Source organism: Stomoxys calcitrans, chromosome 1 (genome assembly GCF_963082655.1).
Source record: "Stomoxys calcitrans chromosome 1, idStoCalc2.1, whole genome shotgun sequence".
NCBI lineage: Eukaryota > Metazoa > Arthropoda > Insecta > Diptera > Muscidae > Stomoxys > Stomoxys calcitrans.
In genome coordinates, this window is record NC_081552.1 from 184,582,819 (window position 1) to 184,607,985 (window position 25,167).

Consider the following 25,167-nt stretch of genomic DNA (forward strand, 5'->3'; position numbering starts at 1 on the left):
TCCGATAAATATATGTTCTTAACGTCACTTGTTCCATTGACCCTCACAGAGCGTAATAATATGTCAACAATGTGCTGGAGAAATACAGAGCCATCATCAACTAGATTTTGCCGACCGTTAAAATTTGAATTTATACAAGAAACAGCTGAAGTTATAAATTCAGAGGTCAGTCGTGTTAATGACGAAATAAAAAATTTAAGAAATACTGTCGTTGAATTGCATAGCAGAAACTTCAATATTTCTCACACACTGAAATTAACAATGATTGATGGGAAAGTAGCTACTACGATTTCTGGAAGTTCATCTATGGCGGTTTGCTTCATATGTGGAGCAAAGCCCACAGAAATGAATAATTTAGATGCGGTGATTTTGAGGAAATGTTCGGAAGAAGCAGTTGCGTTTGGTATTTCTCCCTTGCATGCGAGAATCAAATTTATGGAGTGCATTCTGCACATTTCTTACCGTCTAAGTTTCAAAAAATGGAGAACAGATAGTTACACAAAAATTGAAGATGTAATGCATGAAGATGTAATGCATAACCTTTTATTGTCTTCAGACCCATTTATAAATAGATTTCGCTCAAAGCTGCAAATCAAAAAATTGGAGTACGATAATGATGTTAAAAAATTATTAAAAGACTATGCTTAATTTATTTATTCATGTTTTTTCTATGGGAGGTGGCCGTAAAAGTGGGCGGATCAGGTATATATTTTCAGGAGCCCATTCTACAATTATAATAATTACTTTTTGTGAAAATTGAATTGATGCATTAAAAATTAAAAGTGGGCGGATATTTTTCAAATTTCACACAAATGATTCTGAGTGTTTAAAAATGCTATGTGCCAAAAAACAATGCCGTAGGTCAAAATTTAATTTTTACTTTGTATGGGAGGTGGGCGTAAAAGTGGGCGGATCATTTTGATTTTTCCATTTTTTCTTGATTCAAACAAAAAATGCCTATGTGCCAAGTTTCATTGTCCTTCGACAACTTCTTCTATTTTTAGCCGCTCGTTCAATGAACTTGAACCAATGTGCGGCGTGCCGCAACGCGACACCTCCTTGGAGAGAAGTGTTACATGGCATAGTACCTCACAAATGTAGCCAGCATTAGGAGGGGAAAACCACCGCTGAAATTTTTTTTCTGATGGTCTCACCAGGATTCGAACCCAGGCGTTCAGCGTCATAGGCGGACATGCTAACCTCTACGTCACGGTGGCTTCCAATTAATATTAGGTATCTGCGCAAAATTTCAAGCGGCTAGCTTTACGCGTTCGACCGCTATCTTGATTTCGACAGACGGACGGACGGACATGGCTAGATCGACTTAGAACGTCGAGACGGTCACGAATATTTACACTTTATGGGGTCTTAAGACGTATATTTCGAGGTGCTGCAAACGGAATGAATAGCTTAGTATACCCCCATCCTATGGTGGTGGGTATGAAAAAAAAAGACAAAACCAACTATAGTGGAATAATTGTCCTTCCCATCGCAGCATATAAAATTATCAAGTATATTGTGTAAGAAATTGAGATCTAATGTTAATTAGATAACTAACTGATAACTGGAAATTGACGTCATTGTGGCTCGGAAAATGAAGGCCATTGACGCCATTGTGGCTCTGAAAATGAAAATTCGACCGGGAAAATTCCTTTAAGAAAGGGCGCAAAAATTGCTCTCATTTCAATGAGTATTTTTCGATTCAAGTTGTAGATCAGTTAGAAGAGTCCTCAGTGGGAGAAAGTAAAAAAAAAATAGGAAACAAGTAAAAGCGTGCTAAGTTTGGCCGGGCCGAATCTTATATACCCTCCACCATGGATCGCATTGTCGAGTTCTTTTCCCGGGTTTGCTCTGTTATTAGAGCGATATCAAGATATGGTCCGGTTTGGACCACAATTAAATTATATGTTGGAGACCTGTGTAAAATGTCAGCCAATTCGAATAAGAATTGCACCCTTTGGGAGCTGTGTCGGGCTATAGACCGATTCAGACCATAATAAACACGTATGTTGATGGTCATGAGAGAGTCCGTCGTACAAAATTTCAGGCAAATCGGCAATAATAATTGCGACTTCTAGAGGCTCAAGAAGTCAAGATCCCAGATCGGTTTATATGACAGCTATATCAGGTTATGAACCGATTTGAACCTTATTTGACACAGTTGGTGAAAGTAAGAATAAAATACGTCTTGCAAAATTTCAGCCAAATCGGATAGGAATTGCGCCAGTCAAGAAGTCAAGTCCCAGATGTGTTTATATGACAGCTATATTAGGTTATGAACCGATTTGAACCATACTTGTCACAGTTGTTGGATATCATAACAACATATTACGTGCAAATTTTCATTCCAATCGGATAAAAATTGCGCACTCTAGAGGCTCAGGAATCAAGACCCAAGATCGGTTTATATGACAGCTATATCAGGTTATGGACCGATTTGAACCATACTTGGCACAGTTGTTGGATATCATAACAAAACACGTCGTGCAAAATTTCATCCCAATCGGATAAGAATTGTGCACTTTGGAGGCTCACGAAGCCAAGACCCAAGTTCGGTTTATATGGCAGCTGTATCAAAACATGGACCGATATGGCCCATTTACAATACCAACCGACCTACACTAATAAGAAGTATTTGTGCAAAATTTCAAGCGGCTAGCTTTACTCCTTCGAAAGTTAGCGTGCTTTCGACAGATAGACGGACGGACGGTCATGGCGAGATCGACATTAAATGTAGCGACGATCAAGAATATATATACTTTATGGGGTCTCTGACGAATATTTCGAGTAGTTACAAACAGAATGACGAAATTAGTATACCCCACATCCTATGGTGGTAATTCTTTTTGAATATTACCGATAAAAGTGTCCCTAAAAAAACTACAAACAAATTCTTCATAAACAAAAAAGAACAAATTAAGGTATTGAAGTGAGTATTTCAATAAAGACTTATCAATGAAATTACTTTTTTTAATACAAAATTTAAAAAGATGTATAACTTTCAACTGTACAGTCAGGTGGGGACATTTTTTGCGGCAAAGTTGTTGTAAATATTGTCACGAATCCAAATCATGCATAAAAATGAACCACAGATGCAAAATAAGAAGCTAATCTCGGCCAAAAATTTCAACAAATAAATATTAAAAGTAGTATATCCCCAAAACTAGTGGAGATATTGTACACCTCATGCGGACGTTTTTGATCACTATCCAGCAAAAAAATAGAATTTTGAAAATCGGACCACACATGAAGATTTGGCAGACCGAACAATTTTTCGAAATACCGAGGTGACCAACTTCAGGAATTTGCCAAAAGGCACCCGGGTCTTGTTTTGCACACGATCTCGCTAACACCTCAGCTCTAACCATTTCAAGATTAGAGATTTCTCTACCCTTTCTCACACGGCACATTTTTTACTGGTTTTTTCGATTTTTCTCCCACAGTGCGACCCTTAGAAAAACCTCTCCTTGACAACTTGCAAATAATTGCATATTTCAAATATGGCTTCGGAATTTGAAAAGGGATAGGTAAATCTAGATTTAATTGGCGGTCTGCAATCAGACTTACAGATACTACAGGTAGCAATCGGATAACCACCGCCGAAAATTTTGTCTGATATTCTTGTCAAGACTTAACTACAGAGGGCTATAGTGGCCCCAAATACCTGAATGTCAAGTTTATGGTCTTCTTCCAAAGACTTTTCATCACTTTTCCCAACCATCCCAAACCGACATTTGGGCCGAGCGGAGTGGGGCGGCCCCCAGACACATGGCGCCTAATTTGAATATCCGATTCGTACTCTACTTACAAAGACCTTCCATTTTATCGGCCCAAATGTCCGTTTGGGGAGTTTTGGGGGAGAAGATTTCACCAGCGACTTGACCCTCAACTTTAAAATTAAATTGCTGTTTTTGGGTTACAATAAAAGTGCAAAAAAATTTGGTTTAATCGGCCCACCCCTCCCAGAGATCTAGGGTTTTTGATAATTGTGGTAAGAAGGAGGTTTAAGGTTAGGTCAGAGTGGCAGTCTATTTTCTAAACAGACTCATAAAGGTTGTTTTAGTTCATTGTGACACCACAGTAGCGGTAGGTCAGACTTTTGGTTTGAATTGAACCCATGATCCCTCTACACGCGCAATACGAGTACGCTATCAACTCGGCGATCAGGGAGGGTCTAAGAAAATCAAATTTGTAGAAATTTTTATAAGGATAAAAAGTGTACAGTATTTACTACATGAAATAGCTATAATTTATGAAATGAAAATAATATCTCTACCACGATTTGTTACTATCTGTTTCACAACATGAACGGTAACAAGAGCAATTGTTAAAAGTATATAAGAAAGTACCTACAAAGCCAACAGTAGAAATTTAAGTTGGTCAAATGTATTTGTAAGACAGAAATCTAATTAAGAGACAACAACAATGCCAGCATTAAAACACAAATTCAGGTTTTTAGTTTCATGTCATATTTAGTTGATATCAAAGCTAATTATGCGTTTTATTTGCTTTATTTGGTGATATCAACATGGAACGAGTTAATGAGATTAGGCAATGGAGTTGCCAAAACGTGATAAAACAACGTAATTAGAAAATATTTATGCACTGAAAAAGGGGGAATATGATGCAAACATTACGAAAAATCGCCAAAAATCGCGTTTATACAAACTGAGTTTTCATCACCTCTTTCTCGTTGCATTGAAACAGCGCTGTATATGTTTCCGGCCTAGCCAACACCAAGTGCTGCTAGGGGCAATCTGACATTTCCATTGGAAAGTTTGATATTTTCTAGCATAATCGTACTGTGGTCGTTTTGACGTGCGACCATCATTTGTGTTTTTTACAGTGCCTTGACACAAAATTGGATTTAACTCGTGAACAATTTTCGTGCAACCATGTTTCACAAGTTCTGCGTGGGTGTAACACATAGCGTCCTCATACACCGATCTCTAGATTTAAGATCTTGCGCCCATAAAAGCGCATTTATTGTCCGATTGCGCTGAAATTTTAAATAATGAGTTGTATTAGGATTTGGATATAGCGGCCCATATATACCGATCTAACGATTTGAGGCCCATAAAAGGTGAATAAATTGAACAATTTTGCTGAAATTTAGCACAGGGAGTTGTTTACGGTCCCTCGACATTAACACCAAGTCAAGATCTGTCTATATTTCGATATAACTGCCATATAAACCGGTCTCTCAATTTAAGGTGTTGGGGCGGGCGTATCAGGCGTATTTATTGTCAGACTTCGCTGAAATTTGTTATAGCGAGCTGAACGTCACTGCCCAACACGGCCCAGATCGGTCCACATTTGGATGTACCTGCCATATATACAGATTTCTCGATTTAAAGTTTTAGGCCCATAAAAGTTGAATTGATGAACCGATTTCTCTGAAATTTAGCACACTGAGTTCTGTTATACCCTTTGGCATTCGTACCGGACTCGGCTGTAAAAAGGCTATGTATATATATATATATATAAATATATATATATATATATATATATATATATATATATATATATATATATATATATATATATATAAATATATATATATATATATATATATATATATACATATATATATATATATATATATATATATATATATATATATATATATATATATATATATAAATATATATATATATGTATATATATATATATATATATATATATATATATATATATATATATATATATATATATATATATATATATATATATATATATATATATATATATATATATATATATATATATAAATAAATATATATATATATATATATATATATATATATATATATATATATATATATATATATATATATATATATATTTATTTATATATATATATATATATATATATATATATATATATATATATATATATATTTATTTATATATATATATATATATATTTATTTATATATATATATATATATATATATATATATATATATATATATATATATATATATATATATATATATATATATATATATATATATATATATATATATATATATATATATATATATATATATATATATATATATATATATATATATATATATATATATATATATATATATATATATATATATATATATATATATATATATATATATATATATATATATATATATATATATGTATATATATATTAATTTATATATATATATATATATATATATAATGATTTTCTGAATATGGCGGTAATCGGACTACATATATATATATATATATATATATATATATATATATATATATATATATATATATATATATATATATATTTATATATATATATATATATATATATATATATATATATATATTTATATATATATATATATATATATATATATATACACAATGATATTCTGAATATGGTGGTGTTCGGACTATATTTAGACACATTTGCTTTAGGTTCAGAAATGAGTTTTTCGCCGTATTATGACGAAAGGTGGTTAATATATATATACGAGGCGGTGGGTATCTACGATCACTTTTTACTTGTCCTCTACTATTACGGACCTCGCTTCAAGGTTGCTATCTCTGGATGGGCGAAGAGCAATGCGTATTTTCAGCATAAGATAATAGGTTGGTGTGTTCAGAGGACTGTTCTTTCGGGGATAGAGTTGCCACTCTTTACATGAATCTTGACCAAAATTTCTAATTTCTTGACCGGGCCAAGAAAGTTTGAGGTAGTTCTTTTCACCAATAGACGAAAGCAAAGTGGAACTTTTCTGGGGACGATCATAAATGAAGATTTGGCAGCCGGAAAAATTTTTCGAAATACCAACGTGACCAACTTTCGGGGCCTGCCAAAAGGTCACTGGACCAAATTTGTTGGACGTACTAGGACGGAGTCGGAGGCCACCATAGTGCAGATGTTAGCATGTCCGCATATGACGCTGAACGCCTGGGTTTGAATCCTGGCGAGAACATAAGAAAATTTTTTAGTGGTGGTTATCCCCTCCTAATGCTGGCGAGATTTGCCATATAAAAACTTCTCCACCAAAAGGTGTCGCACTGTGGCTGGCTGTTCGGACTCGGCTGTAAAAAGGAGGCCCTTATCATTGGGCTTGGCCCTATTTCTTAATGGAATGTTCATGGGCAATTTTACATTTGCTACCGCGTAGTCTTCATTGAGTTCCTAAGAATAAAGGAGTCATATAGGCTAATGGGCGGGTGTCGAATCTGAGGTCTTTGAGGTCCTGAAGCCATTGGAAAAGATGTCGATGAGGTAGAGGCTGCCCGATCGGAGTGTTACGATATATTTTATGTGGACAGTCAGGCTACGGTTAAGGGTCTGAATTTGATTTTGGTGGAGGAGAGTCGGATCGGACTTATACAATACACATGAACTGTCAGGAGGCACTGAAGACTCTGGCTTCAGGTCATGTGAGGTCGGCACTGGTTAGGAGATGCAAAGAACTTCTTTTAACCATGAGAAAAGCTATCATACTCTTTTGGGTTCCGACACAAAATAGGCGATATGGCACTGAATGTATCATATAAGATACATTGCACCTATAGAGGGCCCAATTTTCATCTGTTTGGGCTAAAATTTTGTGCAATGATTTTTCTTATGACTTCCAACTGACTTATGAAATTTGGGTTTATTCGGTCTGTGCATTATTATTGCTCTATTTAAATCGATCTCCCGATTTTTACTTCTCATTTTCGTTTGAAATACAGGTAATAGGAAAATAAAATATCGAAAATATTGAATGTTGCGATTATCGATAGTTTGCCAGTTTTATTTCTGCGTTCGCAAAGAGTAAGCTGATGCCGTGGACGTCACCTATCTTCGGACCGAGGAAGCATGGCCTCAGACTGCTGATAGGAGTCCTGACGGTTCATTGCAAAGTCAGGTCTTTGATTTCGCGCTGGGCACACGGGGAGGCAGACTTATGCAAGGTTTGTGTAACCAGGAGTTGAAGACGGTTGCTTATATTTTGTAAGCAAAAGGACAAAGGATAGCAAGTGAACACTTCCTGTTATGACTGGGTTTCCTTCATGATTTACTTTTCTCATCATTTAGGTTTATTGTAGAAGCCTGAAGTGGCTGACTTGACGGAGTTCCTGACCGATCTGCATAATCCTCTTAGTTTTTTCTAGTGCGTTGGTATTCACTTTCCATATCATTCTACCACCTTACATTAGATCTTTATGTTTATTATTCATCTTCTTTTTTCTCTTTTTCTCTCTTCTAGCGTCAATGCAATGGCCTTAGCGTCTCCCAGAAAAGCAGGGGTTTGTCAACAAAAAACTTCCTGACAACTTAACCCGACCTAAGAAACATAGACGATAGCCACTCATGTAACACGAGATATGAAGAGACTGTCGGAAGGACGGAAACGCAAAAACTTTTTGCCAACGTGATCTGAGCTGAGAAACATGGACGAGAGCCGCGTACGTAACACTGTAGAACGAAGAGGCTGTCGTAAGGACGCCCGAGAAAAGAAACGAGATCTGTACGACTTGAGGCAGATATATCTGCTCACGTACACAGATGCCCCGATATAGACCACTCCCGTGGTATCTACAGGATGTCACCAAATGACGAGCACCGAGGGTTAAGGACTATTGTGAACTACTATCTAACCATCGAGAGAACGATCGGAACACCCGACTCACCGGGCTGACTCCAATGACCTATTAAGATGCCAGGCGAAACTAATAAATCTGGCGGCAGAGGCACTATGGACCGCTCCAATTGAAGCGACCAAATTTTCAGAACTGAATCTAGGGACCATTGCCTGGTCGGAGGGAGAGAAGATAAAACTAAAGAGCCAGAAGAAAAGAAGTAAAGAAGAATTAAAAACAAGTAAAAACGCGTTAAGTTCGGCCGGGTCGAACTTTGTATACCCACCACCTCGGGTATATATGTAAACCACCTTTCGTCAAAATCGGTGAAAAATGCATACCTTATGCCCCAAAGCAGCTATATCGAAATATGTTCCGATTTGGACCAAATACTAATATGTACAAGTCATTGTTCAACTGTGTATAACAAAATATTGGTCTTTGAACCGATCGGAACCATATACGACACGGATGTCGAGAAGCCTAACATAAGTCACTGTGTCAAATTTCAGTGAAATCGGATTATAAATGCGCCTTTTATGGGGCCAAGACTTTGAATCGAGATATCGGTCTATGTGGCAGCTATATCCAAATCTCGACCGATCTGTGCCATATTGCAGAAGTATGTCGAGGGGCTTAACCTAACTCCTCGTCCCATATTTCGGCGACATCGGACAATAAATGCGCCTTTTATGGGCCCAAAACCTTACATCGAGAGATCAGTCTATATGGCAGCTATATTCAAATCTGGACCGATCTGGGCCAAATTCAAGAGAAATGTCGAAGGGCCTAACACAACTCACTGTCCCAACTTTCAGCAAAATTGGATGCTAAATGTGGCTTTTATGGGCCTAAGACCCCAAATCGTCGGATCGGTCTATATAGGTGCTTTATCAAGATATAGTTCGATATAGCCCATCTTTGAACTTAACCTGCTTATGGACAAAAAAAGAAATTGTGCAAAGTTTCAGCTCAATATCTCTATTTTTAAAGACTGTAGCGTGATTTCAACAGACGGACGGACGGACTTGGCTAGATCGTCTTAGATTTTTACGCTGAACAAGAATATATATACTTTATGGGGTCGGAAATGGATATTTCGATGTGTTGGAAACGGAATGATAAAGTGAATATACCCCCATCCTTCGATAATTGGTATAAAAAATAGTTGCAAGCTGTACGAATGGATTCTGCCGGTATTTTGGCCCATTCCCGTACTATGGCTTTTTTGAACGCATCCATACTGGCACATTTTTTAAGTTCTCACCTTGATGTATGTGAAGATAAATTCGAATATAACTAGTCGAGACAAAAACCACGATATCCCCGGCGCGGGATAGCTGTGAGCACCACACAGGCTGGAACATTGAGGTCCGATCTATGCGGTGTTCATTGATGTCGCGAAAAGCAAAGCTGAGCGTCCACAGGTTGCGGATAGTGGAATGCTCCATACGGAGAAGCTACAACGGCAGTCGCGGACAATCAGCGGTACCGAGCGGAGAGTCTCTGTGAGAGGCCGTGCGGCACCGGCTCTTGCACAAATACTAAGTGCCTATGATGCTCAATATGACAAGGCGGGCTATTGGCGTCTTTAAATAACCAATGGGGATTGTGTTCCTGCGGCGATCGAACCTTTGGACCGGAACGAGCTTGCCCTCCTACCGTAGATTGACGAGGATCGCCACATCCAAATGAAAATGTGGCTAAAATAACAACAACCAATAAAGGCCTCTTATATATGAGATTATTAGCTAGTTTTTTATATGCAAAAGCAATTTTTTTTTTGAAAAGGTGTCCCCCATCTCAAATTTGAAAAGTAAGTAGGTCTTGGCTTGCTCTACCCATAAATGGAAGTTATAAGCCCAAAAAGATCTCTTAAATAGGTCAAATATACACTAAAATAAAATTCACTTAAACCTAAAGATTTTGTCCTTGATCGAAGGGTTTTACTTTCGAGCCAAAGATATGTGTTTAAAGTAATGATAGCATATTTGCATCAATGATGTTGTGTGGATATGAACTGAATAAATGAATTTAATGTTACAGCCATAGCCGCGTACGTAACACTGCAGAAAGAAGCTGTCGGAAGGACGCCCGGGAAAAGAAACGAGATCAGTACGACCTTAGGCAGAAATACCTGCGCACCTGCACAGGTGCGACTAGACAACTGAAAAAAGCCTATCACTAGCCTTGGCAAGGGACTTGTACGGATTAAATCTCTTACCCTTTCTTCAACTTAACCTGGTGATAGAAATAGTAGAAAAAATAGACAAGACCGAAGCGCTTGAAATAATTTATGAAGGCCATGAAATCAGAGATTCTGTCTTGAAGTAAGTAATGATATAATTTTAATTTATTTTATTCAAGGATTATCTTGTAATTGCAATATTTTGAATGTGTATAAAATACGAAATTTGCATATTTATATATACTGCTTAAAAAATTAAATAAATTTGAGTAAATATGAAAAGTTGCAGAATTATTTTTTTTTTTCAGTGTAAGTAAGCAAATGAATAAAAAAAAAACAAGAAAAAATGTTACAAGTGCAGCAGATGAGAGCATATCATGAGAAGGTGGATAAGTAGATATCTAGGACCCAAAAACAATATCGATGTTGACATACATATATCCTCAAATAACAATCAACTATACACGTTACACGTTAACATTTGCAATATATACTTTCATCATTTGTTTTTGGGCCCATTTATAAAATTCGAATATGAAAAAAACATCACTCAACAAACAACAAATCAAAAGTGCAAGACAAATGGTTAACAATCAGTTGACATCTACATTACCGAAATACGAGTGTACGCGGCAATAAGTTGACAAAAAAATCACCACTACAAACATTTTAAAAAACATCATACAAAGGAGTTACAGTTTTTTTTTTATGAAAAAGTAACGAAACATGTAACCAAAAAAAGCAAAACTCACGATGCTGACAACCTCTTCGCTCTGAAAGTAAAACAGAAAAAGAAAACAAATACAAAATAATAATAAAAATTACAAGTAAAACAATAATAAAAAAAAAATTAAAAGACAATAATATATGTAAAAATAAAAAAAACACACACACAATTTTGCAAAAACAAAATGTACACGAAATCACATTAAAATGCCATATAATTGCTGCTTGTGATTCCCCGTTGAGTATGATGAATGCCCATTTATTTTGACTCCAATGAATTGATCCCACTGTAGTCGTCACACGTAATTATCATTATTAAATAACTTCAGTCCACAATTAACAATCATTTGGTTGACTGTTATTTTCGATTTGGAGCACATAATCAAGTGACACAGTTTTGAAACAAAAATAAACATGATCTTAATTTCACTCTCATTTGAGGTTAACAGAATGAATGGTCGATTGAGAAAACAATGATAATAATCACATGCCGATTACCTTGCAAACCAATGCGTGGAACATCTTCGAATTTAAATCTTAAGGTATTCTTATAGCTTATAAAGATGTTGGCTTTGTCATGAAGAGGAAAAAATGGAAGAAATAAACCATAGGAACAGCATCTTAATGAAGAACTAAATAAAAGGCAATGTTTCGTAAGACAGATAAAAATAATTTTGAAAAACAACAACTTTGGTCGAAAACACAACTACGAAAGTTGTTAATTTTCCTGCAACATTTTATTTAGAATCTCAACGACCCAAAGTAAAAATTTGTTGTCAAAAGGCACTCTTTGCAAACCAACATATAAAAACAACAACAATATATCCATAAACAAGGCAAAAAACCATCTAACCAGTCAACTTTGCTTCGGGTGGCGGTGTTTTTGTTTTCTTTGTTCGGCTCGCGCTGCTTTGTCTTGTTCGTTTTACTGCTGCTCTCGGGTTTCCTTTATAACTCTCTACTATTACCCTTAAAAACAAATTTTAATAATTTTGGTATTGAACTCATGATCTCATGTTTGGTAGTCTAGCACGCATCCTCTAGCCTACCGACATCATCTTCTTTATGATGAGATAAATCAATAAGTACTGCTGCACAGTAATAAGTGTCTCAATTAATTAAATTAAAAAAAGGTAAAATACACGCAAAAAATTTTTTTTCTGAATACGAAATTCTTATTTTTTTATATAGCCGCCACATAAATCGATCTCCCGATTAGACTTCTTGGGCTTCTAGAGGACGCAATTCTTATTCAATATGGTTGAAATTTTGCATATGTCGTTTTGGTATGACTTCCAACAACTGTTCCAAGTATGGCCTGATATTGTTGCCATATAAACCGATCACCCAGTTTAATTTTTAAGCCTCTGGAGGGCGAAATTAACACTAGATTAGCCTGAAATTTTTGAGGTGGTATTTTTCTATGACTGATGTTTTTCTATTTGAAAATGTTTGACAAATACGATCTTTAGTGGAGGGTATATAATATTCGGCCCGGGCGAACTTATCACGCTTTTTCTTCTTCATTTTCATAAATATGCTTTAGTAGACGTCCAGGCTAAAATTTAATTGCCAATCCTGAATATATCAAGTTATTCAATGAAAACTGTCTCCTGTAAAATTGGGACTTTGTCGCTTACATCATTTTCGCGGGAAAGCCTCGATATATTCTTCATTGTTAAAAAAATCGAAGAAGATTTAGACATGCCCGTCCGTCTCTTTAAAAATAGAGATATTGAGCTGAAACATTGCAGAAATTGTTTACTTGTCCAAAAGCAGGTTAAGTTTGAAGATGGGTGATATCGGACTAATTTTAATATAGCCCCCATATAAACCGATCTGCCGATTTAAGGTCTAAGGCCTATGAAAGCCACATTTATTATCCGATTTCGCTGAAATTTGGGATAGTGAGTTGTGTTAGGCCTCTTGACATCCTTGTTCAATATGGCACGGATCGGTCCAGATTTGCATACAGCTGCCATATAGACTGATCTCTAGTTTTAAGGTATTGTCTTGGTCTTGCCATTAAAGGCGCATTTATTGTCCCATTTCGCTGCAATTTGGCACTGTGAGTTGTGTTCGACTCTTCGACATCCCTGTTCAATACTGCCATATATACCGATCTTCCGATTTAAGGTTTTAGGTCCATAAAAGGTAAATTGATTAACCCATTTCACTGAAATCTAGCACAATAAGTTGTGTAAGGTATGGTCAACATCGGTCTTTTATTGAATATAACTGCCATATAAACCGATCTCCCAATTTAAAATCTTAGGCACATTTATTGTCCGATTTCGCAGAAATTTGGGACAGTGAGTTCTGTTAAGTTCATCGACATCCCAGTTCAATACGGCCAACATCAATCTGGATTTGGATGTAGATCCCATATATACCGATCTCCCGTTTTAAGTTTTTAGGCCCATAAAAGGTGAATTTACTAACCGATTTCGCTGAAATTTAGCACAATGAGTTTTGATAGGCTCGTCAACATGCCTGTTCAACACGGCGCCTAGATCGGTCCAAATTTGGATATATCTGGCATGTATACGGATATCTCGATATAAGTTCTAGGGACCATTAAAGCACACTTATTTTTCGATTTTGATGAAATGTGCGTTTGATAATCGCTCAAAAAAAGACTCGTGTCGATCAGTGCGAAGAAAAGTTATATTAAAATAAATTCGGCCGGGCCGAATCTTGAGAACCCACCACCATAGATTCCGCTAAAATTTTTACAAAATAAATTTAGTTGAAGGGCATAATTTTATTCTACATACCAAACTTCTGTCAAGCCAGCAAAAATTTAAATTCTAGGAACCGAATAAGAATCATAGCGAGACCGGTATATATGGGGGCTATATCAGCTCATAGACTGATTTGGACCATAATTTGCACAGTTGTTGGAACAGAACACCGCATGCAAAAATTGCGGCTTGTGAGGGTTAAAGAAGTCAAACGGGGAGACCGGTTTATATGGGAGCTATATCAGATTATAGACGGATTTCGACCGTACATGGCACAATTGTTGGAAGTCATAACAGAACACTATGTGTGAATTTATAGCCAAATTGGACAAATATTGCAGCTTCCAGGGGCTCAAGATGTCAAATCGGGAAATCGGTTCATATGGAAGCTATAACCAAATTTGAACCGATATGGCTTTTTTGCAATCCCCAACGACCTACATTAATAGTTAGTATCTGTACAAAATTTCAAGCGGCTAGCTTTACGCGTTCGACCGCAATCGTGATTTCGTCAGACGAATGGACACGGCTAGATCTCGACTCAGAATGTCGAGACGACGACCGTGTGGGTCTTGGAACACGAGCCAAATCCAAAGAAATTTGTTTATTGAAGAAGCCCATCGAAGAAAAGGGTGGACAGTTTCTTTGGCAAAACTAGTCATGCGGCGACTGTTTCGTTTGAGCAACATAGGACGCTCAATTTAGAGTAGCACACCACAATTTGATTGCCTGAAGTCTTGGGAGAAATTCGAAAATTTAATGAGAGAAGACGAATTATTGTTCACCATGACAATGCGAGATCTCACACAAAGGCTCAAACCAGCGCCATTGTGACCGGCCAAAATGACCAATTGATGGGTCATCCGCCGTACAGCCTTAACTTGACACCCTATGCCTTGTATATTCCCGCACATTAAGCAAAAATGCAAGGTCAAAGATATTTTTCGCCAAAATATGCTGTTGGAGCGTTTAATAACGTGTAAATCATGCTGGAGGATACTTTGAAAAAAAAAAAAAACAATAAAACCATTTTAAACAAAATATTTGCACTTTCATTATTAGGCCAGAAATTTATATAATAGCTCTCGTATATGTTTGATATGCTTTCAGCACAAGAAAAACAACATAAATGGTTTAGTACGAATATGAATGGCTTTCGTCCCCTTGGTATATGAGGCCAACATCTGATACCGTTTTGGTTCAGAAGCTTCAAAGGCCGTACATTGGTAGGTTGCAATGTGTTTGTTTTTGTCCTTACATATGATGCATACTAACCCTAACGGGAAATCGGACAGGTCCCAACCTGTCACGGCATATGTCCTCTGGTGAAAGGGACCGGTCCCAGTTCTCGTCCCCTTACATGAAAAAAATCTAGCACTTTTATAAGGGTTTGTCGCTAGGTCCTGGGACAATTCGAAAAGGATGAGTATACTTTGCCAAGAAGATAATATTTGTAAGCAAATATATTTAGCGGATAAGCAATTTTTAACAATAATTAAGCGCTTTTTTTAAATAATTAAGAATCATAAGTTATGGCAATTGAAACTTTTCATTCCCTGTAAGATATGTCCTGTGACAGATTAGTCTCCAGTTTAGGACCGGTATATTTGGGGCAATTGACTACACATTTCCCTTAGGGAATATACAGGGCATTTGGAGTGGCACTTCCAATGCCAATGTCCATCTTTATCAAGGTGACCAGATGTTATAGCCGAATCGGATAAAGGAATACGTAACAAAGCACAAAATTCGTGACTTAGGCTTTTCGAGGTTGCAAATTGCAAATTTTGCCCATGAACATTCCACTAAGGAACAGGGGCAAACTTCTCACATATCAATGAGTGCAGTCCGATTCAAGTTTTAAGCTCAATGATAAGGGTCCTCCATTTTAAAGCCGAGTCCGAACGGCGTGCCGCAGTGCGGCACCTCTTTGGAGAGAAGTTTTACATGGCATAGTATCTCACAAATGTTGCCAGCATTAGGAGGGGAAAACCACCGCTAAAAATTTTTTCTGATGGTCTCGCCAGACTTTGCTAAGCTGCTGAAAATTTAATTATTTTACATTCTTTATTTCTTTCTTTCTTTTTTAAACATCCTTTGCCATGTTAAGACTTTTCTTAGCAGGTGATAGTATCTCTATCACTTTTCCATTTTCTTTTTCTTTATAAGGTAAAAATCTTCGATTTTATTTTCATTTCCTACTAAAAATAAACGATTACTGTGGTTTTGTACATTTAGCTTCCGGCTTTGATTCAAATAAATAAATAAACAGGTTTCTATCACTTTAAAGATTTGCATTTGGAGTTTCGTGTAGTTAAATGTATGTCTATACATGTACGTACATAGATGACGTAATATTAACCAGTAGACGTTGTTGATTAAACAGAAACCAGACCAGAATGTACTCAATAATAAAAACAGCAGTTTCAAATGAAACCCCAATTCTGATTTTCTTTTTTTTTTTTGGCAACGAAAGAACGAACAAATATCAAACACGTGTAATTAAAACGTGGTCACACATATAAGACACCGGTAACATTTAGCCGTTTCTTCAAAAAGCGAAAATGAATGAAGATGGAACAGAGAAAAATGAAGGGTTGACATAAATATGAGGCCAATTAAATTGCAAATCAATGAAAATCTTAGATAGGCTTCATAGCCCCCTTTCTATTCAACTAAATAAAACAAGTCAGTTTATGTTAATGTCATTAGGATAGACGCTTCCAAAGCAAAAAGGCAGATAATGATATCGAACAACATTGTACTGTAGTAGCTGTAGTAGAGGTTATCAATATGAGGGCAACAATTAGGATTTATGTTCCACGATGTTTTATAATGGAAGAAAGGCAGAGCAAATATAATTGGCAGTCGCTCAAATTGTTTTGAAGAAGGTTCATTGTAATCTCATTAAGTAAAATAACCGAATCTTAAAGAACCATTTGGCAAGTTCTTTGAATGATTTCTACAAAATGGATAAGAAACTTCAAACCGTGAGATGGGTTTGGGAGGCACCTATTTCAGGTTATATAGCAATGTAAACCAAAAATTGTAAACAGGTTGATTTATTAGGTAATGGACTGAATTTCAGCTTATTGGGATAAGATTTGTGCCCTCAAGAGGCTTAAGTTTTTATATCGTTATATGTGCTTATAAAGGTGAACCGTTTACAAATCGAATGACAAAACTTATACACCCACAACCTATTGTCTTGAATACACATATCATATTTTGTCACCAAAATTAAATCAATTGCATGCATTTCTGTAAAATCGCTTGCAATGCGATTAGAAAGACAGACCATATAACAACTGTTAAGTAATCCAAATAAAGTTGTTTCCGGCATTACACATTTGTCTTGTCATATCATTCCTCTTGGTCGTGCCAATATAGTTTGCATTTTAATAGCGACTTAAGCACTTGCCTTTAAGAGTTCCAAATAAAGAACAGCAGTCGACAACACTGTTACAGTTCATTAACTTCCAGTGATTATACTGTGGTGTTTTGTGTTTGGCATTACGTTGGCTTTAAATTCGATGACAAATTTTATCTACACTGCTTTAAAAGAACATTGGCCTACAATGTTGTTTCATTTCTACGTAATTTACCACTTAGTGTTTTTTTTCGGTTGAATCACTCATTTCAATAATCGGTTAAATGGAAGCAAAGGGAAACACACCATGTTATCAGCCATAATATAAAAATAAGTTTTAACTATCGGAATGAAAATTGTGTCACAGTTATACGAAAAATGAATCTGCATTTCTTATCAAAAAGCAAAATTGACTACTTGCTGGAACTTGCGTTAATGTGTGACATCATTTCCTGGTTAATAAGGAAAATTTTTCTAGATACTCCTATAAAAAAAGATATAAAGAGGTTCAAATAAAAATGTAAAATTTGTTTGTCGAACCCTTCCCCTTGCCCCCATTTTCAGCCCCCCATGTCCAGCAGGACATATTTACCGATCGGGACAATATGTATATCAAATGAAAGGTAAAAGAAAGTAAAGCTGATAAAAAAAGTTATTCCTTGGTGTCTGAGGCTCAAACTGGGATAGATGTGGATCTTTAACAATGTGATATTCCTAGTGGTAGCTTTGAAATATGATTTTAAATGTAGATAACCAATAAAAAACCCGTATCTTGACCCGTAGCTCTGAATATCTTGATCGCCACCATCAAAATGCTTGATATTATGGGGCTCAAATTAAATCGTACTCTAGCGCGATGCTGATATTATATCCGCCCCCAAACTCGCTTCAAACCGGTCACGTTCGCCTACTATGGCTATAAGACGCTCCAATAATAGGTATTTGATAGTAGATTTGATATGCAATTTTGAGGCTGAGTATTTGGGGGTCGGCTCCCCCCATAAACTCCCCCTAAATGGAATTTGAGATGATGATATTTTTTTTTCATTCATTCATTTTTATTCATCAAACATCGCCCACCCGGGCTTTACATTGATAGATTGGAACACTTTCAGGTTTTTATAATACAAAAATCAATACTAAAATCTAATATAATACTATCACTAAAATAAATAACTAACAAATTTATCAATTTTACAATCCCATGGCAGCCGGTTGTACGTACCGGATTGACCCGATGGAATCTTCATCGGCAAGGGCTGCCGCCTCAGTGTACGTGTTCGTCTTTTTTCGTCATGGGAGAGGCACATCCCGGAGTGCCTTCTCCGTATGCTTTTGGTCCGTGCCGGGATTGAAAAGAACCCCGGACCCTGGTTCTGTTCCGTTTGCCAGAACCGCCTTCATCATCGGTCAGTGTCGGTGAGGTGTAACAGGTGCTTGGAGTGGGTACATTTCCGTTCTTGCTCTGGCCTAACTTCGCTACGGGAGTATAGTCATACTGGCTATGTCGCTAGGTGCTGTGCGAACACAGCCAGCAGTGGGTCACAAGCGTCGCCGTCGTCGCCTTCGGCGTCCTCGTCGTCGGACTATGTGACCCCCCCGACCTCTCCCGTACGGCAATTTATGCAAAGACAGCACCCTAGCCCTACTATTGCCAGGCCAGTGTCGGGAAATGTATCGTTCCTGCAGTTAAACTGCAATGGACTGCGAGGCAAGATTGATGAGATTGTGGATTTTATGAGTCGGAAGAGCATATCGGTCGCAGCGATCCAGGAGACAAAGCTGACTAACACCTGCAGCTTGCACAGTTGTCACGGCTACAATGTGCTACGTAAGGATCGCTCAAGGAATGGAGGTGGGGGATTGGCCTTCGTTATACACCATTCCGTGCAGTATAGACCTATCTCGCCTGCGCTTGACGCTAGTGACCCATACATGGAATGTATGGGGGTAGCAGTCAAGTCTGGTACTGCCGAGATAGAGATATACAACGTGTATATACCGCCGGTTGGCAGCTGTGTCCCGATTAATGGCCAGGCCTACAGCCCCGACATAAGTGGGTTGCTATCTGGCCATAGTCGTCTGGTTCTGGGGGATTTCAATGCACATCACTCGTCATGGCATTCTCCCCTAGGCAACGACCAGCGTGGCATAGCTTTGGCAGAGCAGATAGATAGCTCCACGTTTTGCACGGTGAATGAGGATGCCCCCACTAGGATTACGAGGAGGTGCAGCAGCTCGCCAGACATCTCAATTGCATCCCCTGATCTCCTGAGTGACGTATCCTGGCAAGCCGTCATCTCTTTGGGGTCAGACCACCTCCCCATAATCCTCACCATCGACCGACCACCCGACTTCATAACCTCTGAGCGCCGAACGTTCATCAACTATAAGAAGGCCAATTGGACTGGCTTCAGAGTGTATACCAATCGCCGCTTCAATGAACTGCCACCCCCCTCTGATGTGCTTGTGGCCGAGAGGAAATTCCGAGACATCATCAACGCAGCAGCCGCTCGCTTTATACCAGCCGGTCGAATACCGCAAGTGCGACCCAATTTCCCGGCGCAAGCAGTGGTACTCGCAGACGAGCGTGATGGGATTCGTGCTATGGACCCCGCTAACCCCAGAATCAGCGAGCTGAATCTGGAAATAAACAGGGTAGTCAACGAACATAAGCGGAATTTGTGGCTGGAACACTTGGAGCAATGTAACTTAGGCACCGGTGCAGGCAAATTGTGGGCCACTGTTAAGTCTCTCTCGAACCCCGGTAGACGGGACGACAGGACCTCAGTCACTTTTGGCGAGTTAACCGTGACTGATCCGAAGAGATGCGCCAGGTTGTTCAACCGTCAATTTATCGTGCATCCCGAGAGAGACAGGGCAAGGAGGAGAGCCATTCGCCGTATTCGTGGTCTCCGAGCCGATGAACAGCCATCACAATTTACCGTGGGCGAAGTTACGAATGTCATCCGTGGCGCCAAATCTTCCAAGGCGTTGGGCCCCGACGGAATCTCTACATTGATGCTGAAGAATCTGGATTTACCTGGAGTTGAGTACCTTACCACTGTCCTTAACCTGTCATTGAACACTCTTATAGTTCCCGATGTCTGGAAAATGGGCAGAGTGATCCCGCTACTGAAGCCTGGTAAAGACCCGAGTTTGGGGGAGTCGTACAGACCGATCTCCCTTCTCTCACCAGTGGCTAAGACGCTTGAGGCATTACTCCTCCCGAGCCTCGTAGGAGAATTTCCATTCGCCGAGCATCAACACGGATTTCGGAGACTGCACAGCACAACAACAGCTTTGCATGCCATCACCACACACATTTGCCGTGGCTTCAATCAACCCAGGCCATGTGATAGGACGGTCCTCGTGGCATTGGACCTATCGAAGGCATTCGACACGGTCAGCCATGCCAAATTATTTGAGGACATCGCCAACACGTCCCTCCAGCCAGGCCTTAAACGTTGGGTCGCGAATTATCTGTGTGGCCGCCAGTCATTTGTGGAATTTAGGGATAAGAAGTCAAAACACCGTAGAGTGAAACAGGGAGTTCCCCAAGGCGGGGTGATATCTCCGGCTCTGTTTAACCTCTACCTTTCCTCCATCCCACCTCCTCCAGACGGCATAGAGATCGTATCATACGCGGACGACTGTACGATCTTGGCATCAGGCCCCCCACCCATTGATGACATCTGCGATAGGTTGAACGTCTACCTCAACGAGCTTGCCTCATATTTCGCTGCAAGAAATCTGAAGATATCCGCCACCAAATCTTCAGCCACACTGTTCACTACAAATACGCGTGAGGTGAATTCTGAGCTGACTGTGATGGTCGATGGAGAATTGATTCCGACCATCAAGTGTCCCAAAATACTTGGCGTCACATTTGACAGCTCCTACACTTTCTCCCCACATGCCACAGCAATCTGCAATAAAGTCAAAAGTAGAAACAAGGTCCTCAAGTCACTCGCTGGCAGCACTTGGGGTGCAGACAAAGAAACCTTGTTGACCACGTACAAAGCAATTGGCCGGTCTGTGGTAAGTTATGCAGCGCCAGTGTGGTCACGTCAGCTTTGTGACACGCAGTGGAATAATATTCAGATCTGTCAGAATGCCGCCCTCCGAACTGCGACGGGCTGCCTCCTTAGTTCTCATGTGGACCACCTACACCAGGAGACAAAGATCCTACCAGTGCGAAGACATAACTACATGCTGTCTAAGCAATACCTTTTGGGCTGTTATCGCAGAAATCATCCAAATCATCATCTTGTGGATAGATACCCACCGCCCAGAAGCCTTAAGGTAGATCTACATGATCTAGAGCGTGAGGTCCAGCGCTACAAGAGAGAACCTCTAGATCAAGCGGCATATCAAGCGGGTCTGAACAACATTCATGCAGACACGGTAGCAGACGCGTTAACTGGCTACCGGGTGAATGTAGTCCTTGGAGTACGACCGCCACCCATTGCACCCGAAGAAATCGACCTCCCCCGGCAAACCAGAGTGATTCTGGCTCAATTACGTTCCGGCAGATGCAGCCGCCTCAATTCCCACAGAGCTAGGATTGATGCCGACGTGCAAGATGTATGTCCCGACTGTAACCAGGGACCGCACGATACACGTCACCTGTTTAACTGCCCGGCCAGACCCACTCGACTCAGACCCAGATCCCTGTGGACGCACCCCATCTTAGTCGCGGAGTTCCTGGGTCTTGACACTCAACAGAATCAAGCAGACGAAAGAAAGTACACAATAAACTGCTACAACAACAACAACAACTAACAAATTTATTGAATGTAAAAAAAATTATTAAAAAAAAATAGTAACATAGTAAAACGCACAATTATCCGTTCAAACACCAAGAAAAAGCAGCAAATGTGAGATATTATCAGTGATGAAAATTAATTCAATTGAGTTGCCTATAAGAAATGTTGGATTAGCTTAGACTTAAAAGTTTGTTGACATATTGGGATGTTTTTAAGACTAGAAGGAAGAGTATTCCATTGCCTAGACAAGCGAATAACAAATGATCTTTCAAATACAACATGATTGAAAATTTCAATACGAATTTGAGAGTTCCGGGTCGAATGCAAGAATTGAAAGTAAGGAAGAAGGTAACTGGGTTCACGGTACTATATTGAAGAAAAAGCAGAGGCATCTAATATTGAGAAAGTGCTCAAAAGAACATCCAAGTAATTGTTTCGCAAAGTATTCATAGTCTCGTCTACCACGACGACGCCATCTTACATCCAAACTGTACTTACACTATTCTCAAAAATCACCAGATCTCGTAGTTGGGCGATTTAAGCTAAATTTGGTTTGTTTATAATTACTCAAAAACAGAAATTTGGTATATTTATTTATAGGAGCCGCCACACCTCCAAATCGCGCTAAATAGAAACATAGACCAATAATGACAATAAGGGGTTCAAATGTAAGGTATTTGAGACTAGAAAACGAATCTGGTATTTGGGGGTTCGCTTCACTCCAGAAATACCCCCATACCAGACATATTTACCGACCATATCAATAAAAGGCACAAATGAAAGGTATTTGGGAGTAGAGCACCAATAGGATGTCCACATTAGGGCGAAATATCTTAAAAGCCGCACCAGCACCCGCAAAAAACAGGACTTTTTTCCTGACCGTGTATAGGGCTCAGATAAAATAAGTGAGTGAAAAAAGGCGCAGCAGAGCGGGGCCAGTCCAGCTAGTATTAGATAAGAGGGAAAAGTGTGGTAGAGAGGCTTCACATCTATTGAAGTGAGTTGTAGCAAGACCACTCTAGCACTGACCGCACACCAAATGTGCGGTAAGTTTCTTGAGGACCGTGCTCATACTCAGGCAACATGCTTGTACTTAAACGCTGATAAGCGTAAAAGAAAGCAAATAGAGTATCAGCTCACTTCAAGCCCTCCGCCCTCCGAACTGCGACGGGCTGTCTCCTCAATTCACATGTGGTGATCCCCACCAGAAAAAAAACAACAAAGATCCAACCAGTGCGAAGACATAACTGCATGCTGTATAAGCAATACCTTTTAGGCTGTTATCGCAGAGACCATCCAAATCATCATCTTGTGGATAGTTATCCACCGCCCAGAAACCTAAAGGTAGATCTACATAATCTAGATGGTGAAGTTCATCGCTACAAGAGAGAACCTCTAGATCAAGCGGCATATCAAACAGGTCTAGACAACATTCATGCAGACACGGTAGCAGATGCGGTAAATAGCTACCGGTTGAATGTAGTCCTTGGAGAACGACCGTCTCCCATTGCATCTGAAGAATTTGATCTCCCCCTGCAAACCCGTAGTTCTGGCTCAATTACGTTCCGGCAGATGCACCCGCTCCAACTCCTACAGAGCAAGAATTGATGCCGACGTGCAAGATATATGTCCCGATTGTAACCAGGGAACACGCGATACACGTCACTTGTTTAACTGTCCAGCCAGACCCACTCGACTCATATCTATATCCACCCCATCTTAGTCGCCGAGTTCCTGGATCTGGACACTCAATAGAATCAAGCAGACGAAAGATAGAACTCAAAAAACTGCTATAACAACAACATCCAACTTTCAGTCTCATCTGGAGGCACCTTTTGACAATGTACTCAGACATCGCCATTGGTCAAGCGCCTCGAGAATCGTCTATGGCTTTCTCCTGGATGAAATCTTGGACAATGGACCTGGTCGAATATGTAGCCATGCTGATGCTCAGGAACTAGATCTTCTCCAAATATGCTCTTGAGGAATAGTACAAAAATACAAAATGAGGACATTATTCAGAAACTCGACTATTGGTTCATTCAACATTTTAAGGGTAGAGATTTGGTCGGTTCCAACGCCTTTGATTTTGAGCCGGAGGAGAGCTGCAACATCATTCAAAGTTGATTGTGGTGGTTCATTATCGACTAGGTGTTCACGAATGCAACGATTAGATCTCTTATACTCCCGAATAAACATCCAGCTAATCATCTGCGAGATAAGCTCCCAACTGCTACCTATCAAGTTGCGACAGAAGCTGAGGTCTATCCGAATCTATCTAATTTAAAAGCCTAAGTATTAAAGAAACCAAGATATTGGCGATTTTTGGAACATTTTGGCTATTTCCCTTATAATGCCCCATTTTCAGAGTAAATGTCCCACCGTGTAGAGGGTTAAACCCGTTTACAAGAAAAATAGGGCGGACCTCGCTCTTTTCGAATCTATTCAATTCGGAAACCTACATATTAAGAAACGAATATATTGTCGAAATTTGATAATTTGTTTTTGCTTATGATGCCTCATTCTCAGAATAAATAGTCCATTGTGGCCAACTATGAATTATTGGCGATTTTTGGCGAAATTTGATAGTTTGTTCCTTTTGATGCCCCATTTTCACAGTAAATGGTCCACTGTCGCCAGCTGGGAAATATTGGTCTAAAACCGTTTACAAGAAATATAATAGAGACCACGCTACTTCCGAATCTATCCAATTTCGAATCCCAAGTATTAAAAAAACAAGATATTGGCGATTTTTACAGAAATTTG

At 38.9% G+C, this 25,167-nt stretch overlaps 1 protein-coding gene across 11 annotated transcripts in view; it reads right to left on the reverse strand.

Moving 5' to 3' along the window:
* LOC106089608 (JNK-interacting protein 3) overlaps positions 1–25,167 on the reverse strand; it is an 89,897-nt gene that overhangs the window by 54,221 nt on the left and 10,509 nt on the right. For 7 of the 11 annotated variants that reach the window (XR_009396438.1, XM_059360280.1, XM_059360521.1 and 4 more), the window contains exon 2: positions 11,545–11,565. The exons of the other annotated variants lie outside the window; for them this stretch is intronic. Coding sequence is in view for 6 of the 7 variants with exons in the window: in XM_059360280.1 (XP_059216263.1) it covers positions 11,545–11,565 (21 nt within the window). In the remaining variant the exon portion in view is untranslated. The remainder of the gene's footprint in view (positions 1–11,544; positions 11,566–25,167) is intronic. 11 annotated transcript variants of the gene reach the window in all.